The sequence below is a fragment of the Neolamprologus multifasciatus genome, chromosome 9 (assembly GCF_963576455.1).
Source record: "Neolamprologus multifasciatus chromosome 9, fNeoMul1.2, whole genome shotgun sequence".
NCBI classification, from domain to species: Eukaryota; Metazoa; Chordata; class Actinopteri; order Cichliformes; family Cichlidae; genus Neolamprologus; species Neolamprologus multifasciatus.
Genome location: NC_140447.1, coordinates 17658867 through 17677630, shown reverse-complemented (window position 1 = coordinate 17677630; position 18764 = coordinate 17658867). Strand labels below are relative to the sequence as shown.

At 41.5% G+C, this 18764-nt stretch overlaps 2 protein-coding genes across 4 annotated transcripts in view; one reads left to right on the top strand and one right to left on the bottom strand.

The window, feature by feature from the left end:
• The first annotated feature begins 17 nt into the window (after positions 1-17).
• cspp1a (centrosome and spindle pole associated protein 1a) lies at positions 18-18727 on the top strand. 2 transcript variants are annotated; one of them, XM_085173446.1, is made up of 30 exons: positions 18-752; positions 843-943; positions 1058-1155; positions 2773-2853; positions 3246-3347; positions 3586-3929; positions 4047-4124; positions 4497-4582; positions 4675-4771; positions 5244-5283; positions 5496-5824; positions 5908-6032; positions 6613-6700; positions 6939-7050; positions 7140-7290; positions 7395-7496; positions 7606-7664; positions 7817-7963; positions 8082-8222; positions 8305-8403; positions 8489-8546; positions 8637-8763; positions 9550-9674; positions 11280-11417; positions 11492-11526; positions 11661-11724; positions 12249-12340; positions 12425-12536; positions 12754-13212; positions 14238-18727. In XM_085173446.1, the coding sequence occupies exons 1-29, from the start codon at positions 637-639 to the stop codon at positions 12879-12881; spliced, it is 3375 nt and encodes a 1124-aa protein (XP_085029572.1). In that variant the 5' UTR covers positions 18-636; the 3' UTR covers positions 12882-13212; positions 14238-18727. The 2 variants fall into 2 exon arrangements, with proteins under 2 accessions (XP_085029572.1, XP_085029573.1); XM_085173447.1 differs by lacking the exons at positions 12249-12340; positions 12425-12536; positions 12754-13212; positions 14238-18727 and adding an exon at positions 9263-9330.
• arfgef1 (ADP-ribosylation factor guanine nucleotide-exchange factor 1 (brefeldin A-inhibited)) overlaps positions 14363-18764 on the bottom strand; it is a 50970-nt gene continuing 46568 nt past the window's right edge. For both annotated transcript variants that reach the window (XM_085173444.1, XM_085173445.1), the window contains 5 exons: positions 18566-18705; positions 18296-18467; positions 17987-18125; positions 16701-16818; positions 14363-15771 (listed from right to left, as the gene is read on the bottom strand). In XM_085173444.1, the coding sequence (XP_085029570.1) occupies positions 15559-15771; positions 16701-16818; positions 17987-18125; positions 18296-18467; positions 18566-18705 (782 nt within the window). In that variant the 3' untranslated portion in view covers positions 14363-15558. The remainder of the gene's footprint in view (positions 15772-16700; positions 16819-17986; positions 18126-18295; positions 18468-18565; positions 18706-18764) is intronic.

Below are 18764 nucleotides of genomic sequence, written 5' to 3'. Positions count from 1 at the left end.
TTTTTAGAAAGGTACCTACATCTATTTGTCAGGGCTTTTTTCTTAGAGCCTCGGCACTGTACTTATACTGGGAGCTGAAGTATTTAATGAGTCAATAAAACTGAAGCTAATATTCAATAATTAGGCAATACTATTCTGGAGGAAGGCCGTAGCTAGTAAGTTAAAGGGCTACTAATTAGCCTAAAGGGCTGCTGGTTAAGGCTAGATGGTATCATTTTTAGACAACAGCAGTATGTTAAGTTTATTAACATGTTGTTGCTGGTTTTATTTTGTTTAAAGATGATTAAAAAGAAACCGCAAATTCAGATCCTAGTGTTAAATATTGCAGAGTTATTAAATACTTAATATTTGGACTATATTAGACATATTTTTCTAGAATGTTTGCGTTAGATGTGTTTGCTAGCCTCTCCCAGGAGAAGGTTTGTGTCATGGTTGCCCATGGCAACGGAATGACGCTTTGGGCTCGCTGTGAAAGATCGGTCGGATAGGTTTGAGCTGTGTGTGGAAATTTAAGAATTATTGATATATATCGTCTTATTTGGTCTTCTTATTTGTCTAGCCAGAGTTACAACCGAGCTTTAAAATAGACGCGCATGTTCATATACCCCATTATGGGGTATATGAACATCAAGTCCAATGTTTTCCTTATTGGGTGTATTGTGTATCACGATTGGACGTTTTTTTGAGAAGCATGAAGAAAATGTGATCAAGGACTTGCGAAGCAACGTTTATAGGTGTAAACTAATCAACCGGTGAGTAAAAACAAACAAAGAAACAAACAAAGAAACAAAGGAATTCTTTTAATCACATGTTGTTTTTTAATAAACAAATCGGTGTTTCAGCGAGTTTTTCTCCACAGTCAGGGTCAGATGGTGCAAATTACACAATGCTGTAAATATGACTTCAGCAGCAGCTCTAGGAGTAAACCCCAATCCCGACAGAGGTACTGTACAAGGCTGTAGTAGCGAATTGGCTGTATTATTTAAGCCTGTAGTGTTTAGTGAATAGTTTCCTGTTTGTATTGTACAGTCTACTCTATATATGCCGTATTTCCCAGGTATTGGCTTAAGCCATCTGCTGGGTACCGAGTATGAAAGGAAGAAGCAGAAACTTCAGCGGGAGCTCCAGCTGGACTACAGAAACTATATATCCAGGGTGTGACGACGCAAAAATAAATAAATAAATAAATAAATAAATAAATAAATAAAATAAAAATCTGAACATGTATAGATAAAATAGTATATAGTTCATTTAGCCAAAACAATAGGAATTTACTGTTACATCAGGCATATAATTATATATAACCTATAAGAAAGGTCTTAAATAAATCAGAATAGCTTATTAAAATAAAATTTAAAAAACATGCCAAGACAAACTGGTTTGGTGAGGTAAAAGATGCACAATTTAAAAAAAAACAAAAAAAACCCAAGCAATTTCAATATAAAAAAAGAGAAATAAACAACAGAGCACCACACAAAGGCATTAGAATATAAACCTTTTACTGAGTTATTTTCATTCACTGTTGTAATAAATTGTTAGTAGTAGACTAAACAGTATATGAAAAATAATGAATCTAAAGTCAGAACATCAAGTTAAATAAAACTGGAAATCTTTGCTTATTGTAAGTGCCACCGAAGTGAAAATTTGTAGCTCACTGTAGAACAAAAAGCACAATGAATCACAGTCACAATGAAATTTCAACAGCTGATTACTTATATTAAGAAGATAATAATTTTATGTATTGCAAGTTTTTTGAAGCTTATGCTGAATTATTTAAAAAAATTGGTGTCCGATTAACATAGATTAAATATGTGCTAATTTGCATACATATCCAATTGACAGAATGGAATAAAACACCTAAATGTGCATTTTAGACATTTCCTTTTTATTAGTGTTACATTTAAGACTTAATAAATCTTAAATCCTAATCTTAAAATTGTCTGGAACACGAGAACTTTTTATCTGGAATGACATATCAGAAATCGTTACGAAAATACATTCACCAGCCACTTTATTAGGTATACCTTCCTAACGCCACATTAGAACCATTTTGGCAATCTAAATGGCATAGATTGAACTAGATTTTGGCTTATGACATGGAGTGTTTTCCTGCTGAAATCAGCTATCGGACGATGGATACTCATGGTCATACAACGATAGCCATGTTCAGCAACAATACTCACGTAGGCTGTATATAATGTAGTTCAGTTGGTACTAAAGGGCCCAAAGTCTGCCAAGAAAACATCCCACATCCCACACACCATTACACCACCACTATCTGCTTTAGCTTATCTACCTCAAGGTTCACAGATGCTCTTCTGCATACCTTGGTTGTAACAAAGGTTATTTGAGTTACTGTTTGCTTCCTATCAGTTTGAAGCAATCATTGCTATTCTTCCCTTATCTCACCTCTGGCATCAACAAGACATGTCCACCCAGAGAACTACTGCTCCCTGGATTCAGACTGACCCAGTAGATCAGCAGTTTCTGAAATACTTAGACCAGTCCATCTGGCACCGGCCAAGTAGCTTAGATCACCTTTTTTCCCCATTCTGATGCTTGATTTGAGCTTCAGCTGATCGTCTTCACCCTGTCTACATGCCCAAATGCACTGAGCTGCCGCCATGTGATTGGCTGATTTGGTATTTGCATTAATGAGCAGCTGAAAAGGTGTACGTAGCAAAGTGGCTGGTGAGTTTATGTCTGTGTTTAACTAAGTTGCCTCTGTGTTGCATTTGCGTACACACAGCAAATCTCTTATTCGTCCTGCAGAAAACGGATCTGAAAAGTAAAGAGCCTCAACAACAACTTGATGGACTGTCACTACCGATTGATGAGAGGATATCTGTAAAGGTGTGCCTGCATTCATTCAGTCATCAAAGTAGAGCTTTAGCTCTTCAGCTAGAACTGATATAAACTGCTGACTGCACAGTGCTGCGCACTTCATGGCAACTGATTTTCTTCATATAAGACCATGAACTTACAAACTAAAGTTAAGAGGGATTTTAGGCGTCTATATGTGCACGACAAGCTGAATGTTGATAAGTATTGATGCAAGCATTTTTGAAATATTGAGGCAAAAAAATATAGCCTTAACCTCATCGTCACCTGAATGTGTGCAAGCAGAAATATGTATCTTCCTTTGATAGAAGATGGTTTTGTATTTCCTTAAATTATAAGTGTCACATGAGCTTAACTGAGCGGTATGGCTGCTTGACTCTGACTTTTTGTTTTTTCTCTTGCAGGAAAAACTGAGAGAGGAGAGAAATAAAGAATACAACCTCTTCCTCCAAGAACAAGCTCAAATCAGAACGGTAAAGAGGAGAACGTCTTCTGTCAGTCCCAAGGTAAGAAGACTGATGACTCAATAGGCAGATCGTGCACAATAACACTAGTGTGTTTGGTGCAATAATCCATGCAATTTTTATAGCACACTTTAAAGGATTCTCTATCAGTAGAAATACTTCTCCATTTATCAGGTAGATACAGCTCACTGAGTACTTGAAAGACAAATAACGAAAAGCACTCTGTTACAAAGTAAATCTTTTTTCACATTGAATTTCTTCCTCACATTTTCATTTTCAGCGTGGACAGATTCACGCTTCAGATGGCTTGAAAATTTCACCCCCAGCCTCTCCCCTGTCATCCCCTCACAAATATACCCACACAAACATAGTCCCCAGTCACAATGAGAGGAAAGATGCTTCCACTCTGACCGAGGCGTTCAACGATGGAGAAAACAGGAGTCCAGTTCAGAGGCGGCGAAGACGCTGGCAAATCTTCAGAGCAGAGCCCTACAGCTCTGAAGACGAGCTAAACACAGACAGAGGGGATGAGTTGGATTTGAGATACAGGAGGAGGAAAGACAGGCACACTCAAGAGCCTGGGTACAAAGAGGAGATGACAGCGCAAGAGAGCATAGTGAAGAAGTATTCATTTTTTTCTGGAAAATGATTTGAATTACTGGTAGTTTCATCCATTACCATATAAATGAGATCAGATTGCTCCTCTGCCAAATTTCACTGTCCTGTCTGTTTCTATGGCAGGGCTTCTCAGGACATAAAGGAGACAGCGGCTCCTACAGTTTCTCATCAGAAGACCAATGACACAATTTGGAAGTCTGAGTAAGCAAGTTTATGTTTTTTGACCCCTGCTTCTAGAAAGTTGTTAATGATCTCAGCTCCTAACTGTACACTAGCAATAATGTTAGCTTATAAATGCTTTGCCCTGGGCAAAAGGTTTTGCAGCAATGTGATTTATGATGATGAAATGGTGGTCACATGCAGACAAGGGCGGCCAACAACATCCCCTGGAAAGTCTCATAAATTTTCAGAATCAATAGACCTCAAAGGTCTGCAGCCACGGTGTGACATAAAATCGTAGCTGGGTGTGGCTTAAAGAGGAAGTTATTGCAGTGATGTTACCCTTACATGCTGTCAGTAATTGGGTGACTCTTATGCAGAGCCCCATTCTGTTTGTGTATCTGTATTCAATAGTGTTCAAGTGCCAGCCAGCATGAAGATGGCTGCAAGATCTGCTGTCAGGAAGGATAAGGCTAATTTTGCTACTGGACTGCTGATAGGTAAAAATCATTCTTACTACACAGTAAATAAATGCAATTTATCAATTAAAGTCATATTTCAGAACTTGAGCAGTATTTTAATGACTCTGCAGGAATAACAGAAGAGCAGCAGACAACTCAGATGAGGAAAGAACAATACAGGCAGGAGTTACTGAGACAAATTGCTGAAAAGCAGAGGAAGAAGATGGAGTAAGTATTTATTCTCAAAATCATCATTTTCATCAGAGTCCTTTAAGCTAGCTCAACCCTTATGATATACAAAGCATGAAATCAAACTACTGATCGCTGGTCACCTCCCTTCTTAACTTAGAAAAGACCTGTCGAAGCTAGGTTAAGAAGAGAAGTGATGAGAGTTAGAGGGGGCAAGGATGAGAGGGTTTGGACATGTGGAGAGGAGGGTTAGCACATATATTGGACGAAGGGTGTTGAAGATGAAGCTGCCAGGCAGGAGGAAACAAGGAAGACCACAGAGAAGATTTCTGGGTGTCGTGAAGGAGGACATGCAGAGGGTTGTGACAGAGGAGGATGCTAGGGATAGGGTGAGAGGGAGGCTGTTGATCATGTTGTGGAGACCCCTAAAGGGAGCAGCTGAATAAAAAAGAAGACATAGAAAACAACATCAAGCCTGTGACGTTGTTCTCTGTCCTTTTTTTCTCTTTAGGGAGAAAAGACTTGAGCTGAGAGTTGACCCTGAGAAAGAGGTAGGAGAATAGCATTAAAAGATCTGGCTAGCAAAACCTTTAAACAGCAGAAACATAATGTTTGTGTCAGGTTTGGATTTGTTATTATAACTTTCATAGGTTGTGGAGTCTTGGCGAAATTTCTTGAAAGAAGTGCCACCTAATCTTATTCTCGATATATATGTTGTCTTTTTTTGATGATGGTGTTCTGGACCACACATAATCTGTTCCAGCCTGACCGGATACAGCAGCTAGGGTCTGTGAATCGTCACTATAACAGCCTGAGCCAGGATGTTCTTCACAAGCTAGGAAAAGATCTAGAGGCCGAAGGGAAGCACCTAAATCCCAGTCTTGAAAATGGCAAACCCACTGAGAATGCAGATGAGAGAGCCCCCCCAGGAAAGTCCCAGGTGGACTTCATTACAGCTCTCAGACAACTGCCTGGGAAGACTGTGCCTTCAAATGGGATGGAATTACCGCAAGGTGTCCCCTCACTGGACTATTTTAGTGAGGACTACCACAGAGACTTCTCAAACATCCTAGGAGAGGTGACCATCCCAAGGTAGCTCACATTTGCTTCGATTAAATGAATAAAATTAGCAGCCCTGCTATACACTCACTGGAGTGTTGGTAACTCTGTTTCAGGGTTGCGAGTGTTGCTCCTCCTTTACCTCCCATTGTACCTCACAATTACGAGACTCCATATGATGCAGATTATTACTACTATGGAACCAGGAATCCATTAGATCCTCATCTTCCTCACAATCCAAGTAATGTAACTATCTGTTTCACAAATATGTATTTACTAAATGTTTCTTGTTTTTATTCCCCATTTTTTTAGACTTACGTTGTTGATTATTGCTAGCAGTTTTTAAAGCAGACAACGACTGGTTTGATTTCAGTGTGGTGATGTTTAGATTGAGTTAAAAAACGTGTTGCTATCCAGTTTGTGTAAACATTACAAAGAAACTGCAACAACCTATTAACAAAATTAAAATAAACCCTTATATTTACTGTGATAGATGACCTGCTGCACTTAACGCAACTGTCACCTCCATGCAAATCATATGAATGTTGCTTTAAGCTTCAGAAAAGCTTAAAACATCAAAGCATCATGAAAACAGTAATGTTACTGTTTCTCCTTTTCTACAGCTGAAGGCAACATTAATGATAATACTACATGCGAGTGGTGTGTTTGGTTACAGTTATTTCTTTTCTATTTTAATATTACTGCCAAATTCCTGCTCTTTATTTGAGCTTTGTTTGAGGCAGTCAGTGGCAGCAGATAGTTAATGAACTTCTTGAATCGTGTGCATTCTTTATCTTATATTTTTGTATTTTCTACATCAGATGGACTGCCCGGGGGGAATTGGCAGTCTGAGAATTCCAAGATTCTGTCTCAGAGAACGCGTCCTCTCAGATCCAGTGGCCAAAATGAGTCAGTGACCTTCCCAGCACCTTTTGGAGTTTTTTTTGTAAAACATGTTAATTTTTTCAGCATGTTGATGTTAATATAGATTTTATTCAGTAAAGCTGCATTAAATGCCCCCATCTCTGCTAGCAGCAACCCAGCAGATCTTTTCTGTCTTCCAGAAGAGGGTCTTCACAAACTGAATACTTATCACTGCCTTCTGTACTTATATCTCCTTGCCATTTGCTACTCTGTCTGCTTCCAGAGAAACTCATCAACATGGAGCATCTGCTCTGGTTTTTGAAGAACTTCATGCAGAAAAGTCAAAGCAGAGGAGAGAGAGTGTACTGAGCTACCAAGAGACACTCAGACAGCAGGTACATTGTTATAGCTCCATGAAGAAACCACATGTTCTGTTATAGCAGTGTCATGGTTTCATCCTTTGAAAATTGTGTCTGGGGCCCAGATTAAAGAAAGAGAGGAGCACAGAAGAATAGAAAGAGAAGAAACAGCACGACTCAATGCCAAGATACAGGCTGAGATGAGGGCATACAACCCCTGGGGGAGAAGTGGAGGAGGAGGCGCTCCGATTAGAGACCAAAAAGGCAACCTTGTTAGTAAGTTTTATTGTAATGGTGTTCACCGGAGGCCAGATAATTTAATGTGTTTGATCAACAGCTATTAATGTAACATGTTTTAATGAATGTTTTGCTGCCTTTAGGTGACCTGAATTACATGCACAGGATCAATGAGGCATCATATAGGAATCCTGTGCCCACTCCTGGCACTGAAACTAGTTCTCCCATTTCCCATCGACTAACAGGTAATGTTATCTTCCTAATATTTCAGTGGCTGTGCATTTTATATGCTTTGTAGATCTATAGCTTATGGCTTTCTGTCTTTTCTGTTTTAAATTGTTTTCACCTTTACAGGTTTCAAGGATGAGACACTTCAACAGGAGGACAGTTACAGAGCAGCCCTGAAACAGCAGGTAGGTCCCGGGGCCTCTGTCTGTAGATGGATGATAGGAGAGGGTACTGATCAACTGCAGGATGAAATGAAATGCTTTTAGACCTACAGCAACCTGTATTCTTAGCACTTTTAAAAAGTTGTAAATTAACTGTAACTGTGCATTTCAAACAGATAGAGGAAAACAAGAGAAAGCAGCAAGAGGAAAGAGAACAGATTAGAATTGAGGAGGGGAAAGAAGAGAAGAGGCTGGCCATGCAGAGGGCACGCTTACAGGAGGAATATGAGGAGGAGCAAAGGAAAGAGAAAAGGAGGACTGAGGTGATGAGCTTGTTTCTTTTATAAAGAGTCCTTCATCATTTCTCCTTCTTTATAGTTAAGAGTGGGTTCCGTAACAATGGAGTGGACTTAGAGAAATAGTTTTATCTACTCTCTGCAGCATAAGCTGAAAAACCAAGGCTGGATCCATGAAGCTGAAACACATCGCCAGAAGCAAGAAAAGGTGGTGAGGCAGGAAAAAGAGACTAAGAAGGTACCTCAGACCACCAGGGTGGAGAAAGACTCACGGTTGAATTATGAGGTACGGTAAGCACGAAAAGACAGCACTGCTATAGCTCGCTGTGTCTTTGTCAAAGAATGACATTTTACTTGTTGTCCTGCAGAGGCAGCCCTCTCCGCCTATCCCAACCTTGCAGAAAAAGCTGGCAAATCTTGTGCCATATAGGCCCTCCTCTGTTTTGAGCCAGCGGTCATCCAGAACTGTGAGTGACTCATTGCAAAGGCTGCAAATATTTTCACATTTTGCCCTTTATGATAACTCTATAATAAAAAAAAATGCATTCACAGAATCGCTCAGTGTCAGCACCGCACCACCGACCACCCGATGAAATTCCCAGCCAGCAGGGTAAGAGTTGTCTTAACAAATGTGCGTGCAAATCATAAACATTTATTTTTCTGATCCTTGCTCTGCCTTCACTCCCCTGTTGTGCTTCAGATGATCAACAGGAAGTAATCAGAAAGCTGTCAGCCCTCCGTGGTTATCTGAGGAAAGAGCAGCGACAACTGGAGGTTCAGATGGGTGGCACGGATTCACACGAGACCCACTACAATCTGGTAAACAGGTACTGCAGTCAGGCAGCACTGAACAGCAGGGGGATGTGTGCAGGTATAACAGACCCAAAATAACAGGGATTTCTATTTTTTGTGCCAGGCTTACAATCAGTCATTTAGAGACGCTGCTATGTTGAATTTAACCCAATTAACCCCCAGATGTTGTGAAGTGAAGACACAATACTAACTCTGGGCTGTTAAAGTGTGATCTTGATTTGATATTTGTAGTGAAGTATGTATCACTGTGCTTGGAAAAAATGAAGAGACCCATGTCTTTCCTCAGTGAATTGCTGTGGAGCACTACAGTAGCCATGTTGCTACTTAGAATATTCTCAACCCATTATTACCAAGCCCAGCATGATATGTCGAGTAACTGCATCCCTCCCTGCTAAATTACAGGAATGTTTTACAAGCCACTTGTTAATCTCTGCTTGTATTCAAGTTTACAGCAAATCATCTGAGAAATGCCTTTAAACTGGTGCCAGTCTCTGGGCTTTTCTTTTGTCACAGACTGCTGACACAGAAGGACCAGTGCTTTAGGGAACATAAAAGCTTTGGAATGTATTCAGCAAGTACAGGTCAAGCGTAATGCCCTCATTGTGTTATAGCAATGCAGAATTAATTTATGTCACTGCAGGGACAGTGCAGCAGGTGGAGCTAAATGTTATAGTTACTGTGCACAACTAGAAAGCATTTGACATAGTGAACTGCTGCTACGTTTTCAGACAGACATCTGTTTGTTATTAGAGGTAGTTGTTCTGTTTAATTTGGGATTTTCCTCCTTTGCTCATGTGTAGAAGACGACCACATAGAGAATCTGCACATAGAGAAGCTGTCCTGTCTTCAGCTAGGAGTCCTTCTCCAGCTGATGCACATGCTAACAGGCAAAACATCAGGGAGTTCATCCAGCTTAAACACAGAGGTAATAAAAGACACAGCCTTGACACAGCTTTTAATGCTTCTTTGAACCACTGTTGTTCTTACAATGTACCAACCTGCAGTAAGTCTGATTTAATTTTCATTGCACAAATAATAATAGATTCAGGAATGTATTCATGGGAAGAAGCTGGCAAAGAAAAAGTGGGATAGTCGGAGAGCTGAAGAAAAGAGTACTGGAAGGCTAGGCGCACAGCAAAGAGAGAGAGGTGGTCCTGGCAAAGGAAAAGGCTTGTAGTGAGTTGTATGTGAGGCTGGACACTAAGGAGAAAATGACTTGTAATGAATGACTAGGCAGAGAAATTGTGCTGGAAGAGATGTCCACCAGATTAGAGTGATTAAGTATAGAGGTGGAAATGTGCTGATGTGAAGAGAGTGTGTTGAGAAGATGGAAGGAGTACTTTGAGGAGCTCATGAATGAAGTTAATGACAGAAAGTGGATGAAAATGGAGTTAGAGAATCAGGAAGTGCAGAGAATCAGCAAGGAGGAAGTGAGGGCAACTCTGAAGAGGAAGGAGACGGGAGGCATCGAGAGGTCTAGGAGCGAGGGCCGTGGACTTTTGAACAAGATCTTGGAGAGTGAGGGGATTTCTGAGGAATGGAGATGAAGTGTAACCGTACCACTTTTAAAGAACGGGGTTGATGTGAAGAGAGTAACTACAGAGGAATAAGATGGAGAAGTGTAGAGAAGGACTGATTGAGTTGCACTGTCTTTGTGGATATCATAGGGTGCCTAGACAGGAACTCTGGTGCTGCATGAGGAAGTCCTGAGGGGCGGAGAAGTATGTGATGGTGGTAGGACAACAAGACAATAGTGAAGTGTGCGGTGGGAGTGACAGTTGGGGGTGAGATTACATCAGAGATAGGCTCTGAGCCCCTTCTTGTTTCACTGGTGACAGAGAGGCTGACAGATGAGATCAGGCAAGAGTCTCTGGATGATGATGTTTGCAGACGATCACAGAAAAGATTCATGGATGACGTGAAGGAGGACATGCAGGGGGTTGCTGTGACATAGGAGGATGCTAGAAATGGGGAGATGGAGGCAGATGATCCAATGTGGCGACCTCTACAGGGAGCTGCCAAAAGAAGAAGAAGAACAAATACGTCTAATAATGCTTTTCTTTTATTCTCAGTACTAAGCTACATAGAGGAAGTCAGTGTTGATTCTTTTTACAATCACTTTGGTCATGCTGTTCTTGTAAGTGTGGAGGATACCAAATGGTTTAGACTTTTAACTGGTGCTCTATCTTGTTTTACCTAAACCAAAACTTTAATCTCATGAGGTCATTTGAGGCCTCGGTCAGTGACGGACAGTTTGCCCATGTGTACAGTGAATCTCATGCAAGCTACCAAAGAAATGACAGGATGTGTTCCCAAACTGGAGTCTGAAACACACTCAGAGCTGCAAGCTGTAAAACCAACAAAAGAGGATAAAGGACTAGATGGTTTTTTGGGCTTCACTAAACACTTTTTTTGCTTTGTGTTTATTATTTTACTGATGCAAATATTTAATTTATTAGTCAATTGCTTTGCCTAGAGCTGCCCTATAGTAACAATCCCTGATGTGACGTAGCTTGCTTTTATCCTGCAGGTACGACATCTCGTGAGGAGGTTCGAACCCTGTACCCTGACCCTCCCGCAGACGCGCAAAGTCTGGACATCCAGCAGCAGGCCCTTCTACGTGAACAACAGCACAAAATCAGGCTAATGAAGAGACAGGAAGATGGTGGTCAGTGAGCAAATACAAATCAGTTTCACCTCAAATGTTTGTCCTCTAACTCCTCCTTCTGTCTTCCTCTGTAGACTTCTTGGGCCGTCAACTAGGTCATTATTATCCTGTAAGTGATCAGCACATTACACAGTAACTATATTCTGCACTTTCACCCTGGCAGATAATTCAGTCTTGCATGGCTTAATTTTGTTAATTGTAGAGATTTTATTGTTTTCTGTCTGCATTTGTGTCTCCTCCCAGATCAAGAACCCTGGACGTGCCACTCACAGAAACCCCATATTGCCATCAGAGAGTTATTTTATTGGTGAGTTTGGCAGAACATGGTCCGTCTGTAAAAACAGTCTTTCTCATTTATTTCCCTTCTTGTGTTCACATGACGGGGGACACAATAGACTTTGAAAAAAAAATCCCAAAAGCACCAGATGTTTTACATAAAGGTGACACGGTTTGGGAAGTCCACTGCATACAACCTCATAATACCTTTCTACAACACTCTGTGTGCCAGGCCAATTTAGCTCTTGGTTTCTCTGCCAGGCTAACTGTGGTGCGTGCCAGCCAGCTGTCTGTGTTGCAGCTGGTGCTAGATGCAAGGTGACTACACCAGCTGCAGGGTGGTGATAGCAGACTCCCAGAGCACAGGCAATTGGTACATTAGAGATATAAAAAAAAAAAGCCTGATGGCTTTTGAATACTTTTCTTCAAGCTCAGGGTTTTCTCACTATTTTCATATTATGCATGCATAAATGGAATAAAGTTTAGGTCCCTACCATCTGTTTGGCTGTAAAGACATTTGCAATTAATGATACATGGCTATTGGGTTTTTGTCAGATTACAGTGGTGAGGCACGTGAGCAGAGATCCTCTCAACCATCAGCAGAGCACCAGGAGAGGACGGCCCCAAGGACAAGACTTAACTATGATGTATGTCTGATATGCATCTTGTGTTTTACTAAGATCAAAAGGATCACCATCATTAAGATACCAAAGCTCTGTATATATTTACAGGAGGTGGCTGACAAGGGGGGTGATAATCTGCCAGCAGTACCCAGTCACAACAACCAGAACAAACGCCACATTACGAGGCCAGACTCCCACTCTGGTGATCACAGCATAAAAGGTAAGACGAAAGAATTCACTACAGGAAGCATTTAAATGATCAGGCTTATAACTAGTATAGCAAGTGGGAGCTAATCTTAAACACCGTATAAATTAGTGAAACATAAAAAGCGTGCCACTTTATATACTTGTTGGCTTTTAGCAACATGTGCAAATTTTAAGCGTTTTTTTAGTATCATTGAAAAAAAATGTGATGGATAAGCCTCGGTACTCTACAGACTGGCTGCCCGGTGATGAAGCGGACATGTCGTTGCTGGGCTCTGCCATGGGGAGGCGTGTCTCTGTGGACACTGTTGCCACGGAACTGTGGCTGCGGCCCGGAACATCAGACGCTGTAAAGCAGTGAGGCTGTAGCAACAGGATAAACAGGCGGATGGGAGCTCCACACAGACTTAAACACTGCATTGCACAGCTCCCATTGGTGGCTCTCTAAACTGGAAATGCACAGCCACCTTTTCTGCAAATGCAGGTGGGGGTTCTCATGAGAACTGATGTCCTTCCTGTGCAGTGCTTTACTGACTTACACTTTACTTGTGTGCTGTTTCTATTTGCTCTCATTGGAGACCAGAGTCTGTAAAAACATTAATGACTATTAGATCACAGAAGAAACAGTTAATACAAAACTCACTTTGGCCAATTCCTCTTTACCTTCTACATTTAGCACATTAACACTGGAAGTCCCAGGCTTTTCTAAGCCCAAGTCAGCCAAGTGGAAGCTAAACTGGCTAGTCTTTTAGCATCAATTCATATGTAAATTAGGTTGTTACTTGAGAAGTGGGGGAGTGGGGGTGTGTGAATGATTGCGGATTTCTAACTACCAACTGCCTCTTTGTTAGTGTGTGGGGGTGGGGAGCTGCTAAAAGCTGTGAACTTCCTTTCCTGTTGAGGTCAATGAAATTGTCACCTTGCGGGGTTTACTAGGCTGCTGCTCAGCAAACCTGTGAAACCCACAGTATAACCCTAACCCTGCAGTATATTGCAAGTAAACCTGACAAGTTTGGGATCAAGTTTTGGGTGGCTAACTGCCAACTGCCTCTTTGTTAGTGTGTGGGGGTGGGGAGCTGCTAAAAGCTGTGGACTTCCTTTCCTGTTGAAGTCAATGAAATTGTCACCTTGCGGGGTTTACTAGGCTGCTGCTCAGCAAACCTGTGAAACCCACAGTATAACCCTAACCCTGCAGTATATAGCAAGTAAACCTGACAAGTTTCGGATCAAGTTTTGGGTGGCTTGCGACCTAAAATCAAAGTACATTTGCAATGTCTTCCAATATCTTGGCAAGGGAAGTACATTTGCAAGAGAGTTGGCTCACTCTCATATGGCTGGGAAGAAGGCAAGAAAAGAACAGTTGCTTTGGACACAACCCTCCACACCTTTTTTGTTTGTTGTTTTTTTGTACTGTTTTTATCAATAAATCTCAGCAACAAAGGAAATACACCCATGTGTGTTGATTTCTCCCTAAGATGGCAAACAGAAACACAAGTTTCCTTGTGGGTTAGGGTTAGGCCACACCTAGACGGGTTAGGGTTAGGCCACACCTAACCTAGTGGCTCAGCACCACCTTATTTACATAACAAAAGCAGCAGTTCACAGTTCAGTCCAGGATATTAGCTAAAAGCTTACCAGCCATTTGGCTGGTTGGCGGGTTTTAAACGTAGAAAAGCCAAATGGCTGCTCTCTGGGAGTTCCTGTGTTAACATTGTAGTAAAGGTGGGATTCAGTTAATGAATAAAGTCATGGTGTTTTTGAGCAATAAAAATGTTACTGTAATGTTGTCCTGGCTGATCATTATTAAACAGCTGGCAGCAACTGTAATTCAGTGATTCAGCATTTCAAATCAACCAAGTTCAAAAACTTTATTGACCTAGAACCTGATTAGAATGCCAGATGATGTATTGTACAGAAAGTTGTACATATTCTTTTGCAACATAGAAAACTTTACATTGCTGTATCATATACATTTTTGTTTTCTACATCCATGAGCAGGAATGCACCCCAGTCATACTTAAAGCACAGCTAACATTTGTCATTTTCTCTATACATATATCTTTCCCCCAGACCAAAGAAAAAAAAACATTAAATATATTATTAACTTCTGATTTTTATACACAAGAGTGAAAACTAAACTCACATGAAAACAGACTAGTGACTCAAAAAAGCAGCTAGAATCAGTTTGCTGTCGTCTTCCAGTTATAGAAGCCCCGTTATCGTCTATTTCGGTTAAAAACCTCATAACATATAAAATGGAATAATTTAACCCATCACTTTCCGCGGTCTTAGTTTAATTACAAATCGTACTGTTTAGGACAATCTGCAGGAGGTGGTACAGTCAAATAAATTATCACAAAAGTAAAATCTCCAGTGCATTTGAAAAACAAAAACAAAACAGATCAAGTGCAGCAAATCCAGAGAAGGAAAACAAATTTAAACAAAAATAAAATAAATTTAGTGTTATAAGATTATATTACACAACGGCAGATCAGATCTGTACAACTAGTATCATCCAAGAGGCTATCCATACTAATGTTAGCCATCTGCAGTGCAGACAGAGAGATCATTACTATCAACGTGTGACAAATGTCGCTGTCATAGTTGCAGAATATGTCTTTTTGCATGTTGCTGAAACCATTCATTCTTTGTTTTAAATATACAGTAAGAAGCACACCTTTTTTTATATCTTCCTTCTGAGCAGATCAGAGATATGGATAACTGTCAGTTGGTTATCAGTAGTTTTATCCAGTAGAGGCATCGCTACACATGGTACAAGACATGTTTTTATAGTGTTAGCAAGGACTCCGTCTGGGCTGTTTGTGTGTACAGGCGTGTCTGTGTGTGTGGTGACAGGGTTAAGGGAGCGGGTGGATGTTAACAGATAACTGACTGACAATCAGCCAATTTTAAATCAAGTGTTCAGCGTAAAAACACACCGAGGCCCCTGAGGCAGCACAGAGCACCAGCACGGCCACGAGAATCTACGACGGAGGCCTCGGTAGAGCTTCGTGCTCCAGGCTGTTTGCGGTGCAGCGTCACTGGGCCTCCTCCCCAGCCTCCTCCCCAACCTCCATGTCAGTCTCTGGCTCACGGGCCTGCTGAGGCTCTGGCTCAGGCAGCTGTGCAATGTTAAACACAATGCCGATACGCAGGTAAAACTTTCTTAGGATAGCTCGGAGCTCGGGGATCAGGTCGAACTGCATGATCTCACACAGAAGAGGGTAGTATCTGGATGCATGAGCTTTGAACTGCAAGTGGAGGTGAGACGAGAGAGCAGGGAAGTGACAGAGGAAGACAATGAGAAGTTAGATCTTTAAACACATGCTCATATTCTTTTTGATGTACACAAAAATCTACAAAGAGAAATCTGTAATGGCCCAGTCACACTAGAGTGAAAACAGAATGACAACCTCACTGTGACCAGAAAAATAAATAAATAATAAAAACAACTGACTGGGACTGAATTTAATTTTTTTGCATTGGGTGACTAATTGCAGGTTTTTTCAGTGAATAGTTTTGTTCACAGGGTGATTTGACAGGTTGCCTTGTGGGAGGCAGCAGAGAATGTAATCACTCAAACAAATTTGCAAAGGTTTGTAAATAAATGCCGCTTCATTCATAAATGCACAGACTGCCAACATGCTGCTGATGAATGCAACTTGTCTACAATCTCTTTGCATTAGGGAACTTGACTTAACTGGCTTCCAATTGGTTGTAATCTGGTCATATATTTATATATGAAAGCAAGGTTGCAAAGTGTTTGTGTTCTTTTGCAGTCAAACTGCATCAAATTTTGTGGAGGACTTTCTGAATTTTTGATTCAGATGTATGAGGTTCTGGTTGGACTCTGAGCTTGATTGTAATAATTTTGCTGTTATCTTCAACCACCATTTCCCCATACCATAATACTCAAGGAAAACATGATGATGAATGTAGTGGGATTAAGGTTTAGCCTGCTCAGTTTTGTTTGTTGTATGCCTGACAGGATATGTGCAAGCATATGTAACAGCACACATGGCCAAAAATATGTTTGTTTGGCCTCTGACACCAATAAAATACAAAAAGAATTATAAATGCAGTCTTAAGTATTAAGCTACATCACACATAGCCTTAAAAGGTCTTGTCTGTGTGTGCGCAGCAGCGAGGAAGAGCATCAGTGGGTGTTTTGGCTTCTTACCCTTTCATCACTGATCTTTAGCACCTTGGTGAGGAAGAGCAGCAGCAGGTTGGTCCACGCTTCTCTGTGGCTTTCTGAGGTCAGGGCCAAGAAGTATGCTACAGCCTCGCTGCACACGCTACACGAAAGAGAAGAGGAAATCTGGATTAACACACCGAACAGAACAAGCCTGGAAGTCAAATATGAAGTCAAACATAGAAAAGTGCTTCTGATTCCTGTGTTGTTTTCTAACGTACTGTAGCAAGGCAACATCTGCATCCCCCGCCTCACTTGTCACATGAAAAATTGCTGCAGTGAGGATGATGAAGGTTGCTCTAGCTCAGCGACTGCTAATTAAAACCCCAGATTGAGGCTGGTATGAAAACAATTGGACGTTTTTCTCCACACTTTAAGCTCAAGGAAAACTGAAGCCACCTTTCGTCTTTGATCCTTCAGCTGCCTGACAACATCCACTTCCTCCTCTCCTCCCTCCTTCATACTCACAGCTCTCCAGCCTCTGTGACTTAATGGCCACCCAAATCTGCTTTGGTCCCTGCGCTAATCAAACTAGCATGTGAACTGCGTGGCCTCTGGTAAACAGAAAAAGTGCTTGTGTGGAGTTCAGAAATAAGCCTGTGCTGCTGATGTGGTGTTTTAAGTGACACACAGCAGGATTTCAGTGAATTAGGATCTGCATGCAGGCACTAGCCTCCTCCACCCGCATCCATTCTTATCTCCTCTCTAATAATGAATGCAACTAGGAGAGACGAGCAATGATTCTGCTTCATCTTGACATCATCATCAATATGAAGGCGAGGCAGGGAGAGAAATGGGATGACAGCAGTGTGTGAGGCGTTGAATAAAGACAGTGTGATGACAGCAGTGCTGACTGAACAATGAAACATCTTATGCGCTGATTCCTTTGGATCCAAACATCACACAGCATCCACTTCAGACAACCTCAAAGCTGCTAACATGCTGGGCCTTCGCCACAAGTAACCGACTACAGTTACCGAAATCTCAAAAACCCTCCCTAATGTCATAGCGACAACAGAACAGCCCTTTCCTTCAGACGTCTTGGGCTTCATTTGACCAATAAAATAGTTTATAACTACAGAATAAATGCAAATAGACTCACGTACACTTAGACGAGGGGTTAAGCCAGTCCTTTTCCTTATAGCCTCTAATAGATTACTATAATAATATTGAGCCAGTAATATGATTTGCGATGTTTACACTCAGCTCCACTGATTGCCTCAGTAGATGCAACGTTACCGCTGCCCATCAGGATAGCATGCGGGCCTTACTTGAGCAGTCGTCTCTGGACCTCCTCCCAGGCGTCCCGGCGGCTCTCGTCTGTGTACATGCGAAACAGGATGCGCAGCCCACATGCCAGGCTGCTGGTCTCCTGCTTCAGGAGATTGGGCTTCGACTTTCCTTTGAAACCTTCAAAATGAACACACGCAAGCAAGTGTTTACAGCTGAGCATATTAAAGTTTTCGAGTTTTTGTCTGTCAAACCTAAAGAGACTCGAAACCGACTTGGTGTTACTGTAATTTTTGACTAATGATCAAAAGCAAAGGAGAAAAGATGGAGCCCATGTTCTCTCGCCCTACCTGCTTTCCACAGCAAGGTTCTTTGCTCGTTGTTGGAGTTGAAAGCCTTGGCAAAGTGGTGCGAGTCCAGCAGGCAATCCAGCAACTTAAAAAGCTGCTCAGAGGTCAGGTAGCGATACATTCCCTGGTCCTGGGTCTCCACGGAGACGTCTGCTGAAAACACAGCATCCCGCTGCGAAAAGACAAATGAATGATGCATTACTGTGTAACACAAAAACAAAACACAACTGCATTTCTACGCAGGAGTGGGAGAAAACAGTTTGTTTGTACCTGAGCAGCCGCAAAGTTCTCCGCATCTTCCTTCTTACTGGTGGCGGGGAAAAAGACGATGTTGTCAATGGTCTGGATCAGCTCCAGCTGCACAACGCACTTTATGAGCAAAGCTGAGAACAAACGCTGCTCCTGGATCTCTGTGGGATACGCACGGGGGGGGGAGTTAATCAGAAAATGTACGCTGGCAAAAAACACA

What these genes read in the sequence shown, in the direction of transcription:
- cspp1a (XM_085173446.1), top strand. Translation starts at nt 637, where the DNA reads ATGTTTTCCTTATTGGGTGTATTGTGTATCACGATTGGACGTTTTTTT. An exon ending in ATGAGAGGATATCTGTAAAG is followed by an intron (nt 2,854 to 3,245) that starts GTGTGCCTGCAT and finishes TTTCTCTTGCAG; the next exon opens with GAAAAACTGAGAGAGGAGAG. An exon ending in GCCAGCGGTCATCCAGAACT is followed by an intron (nt 8,404 to 8,488) that starts GTGAGTGACTCA and finishes ATGCATTCACAG; the next exon opens with AATCGCTCAGTGTCAGCACC.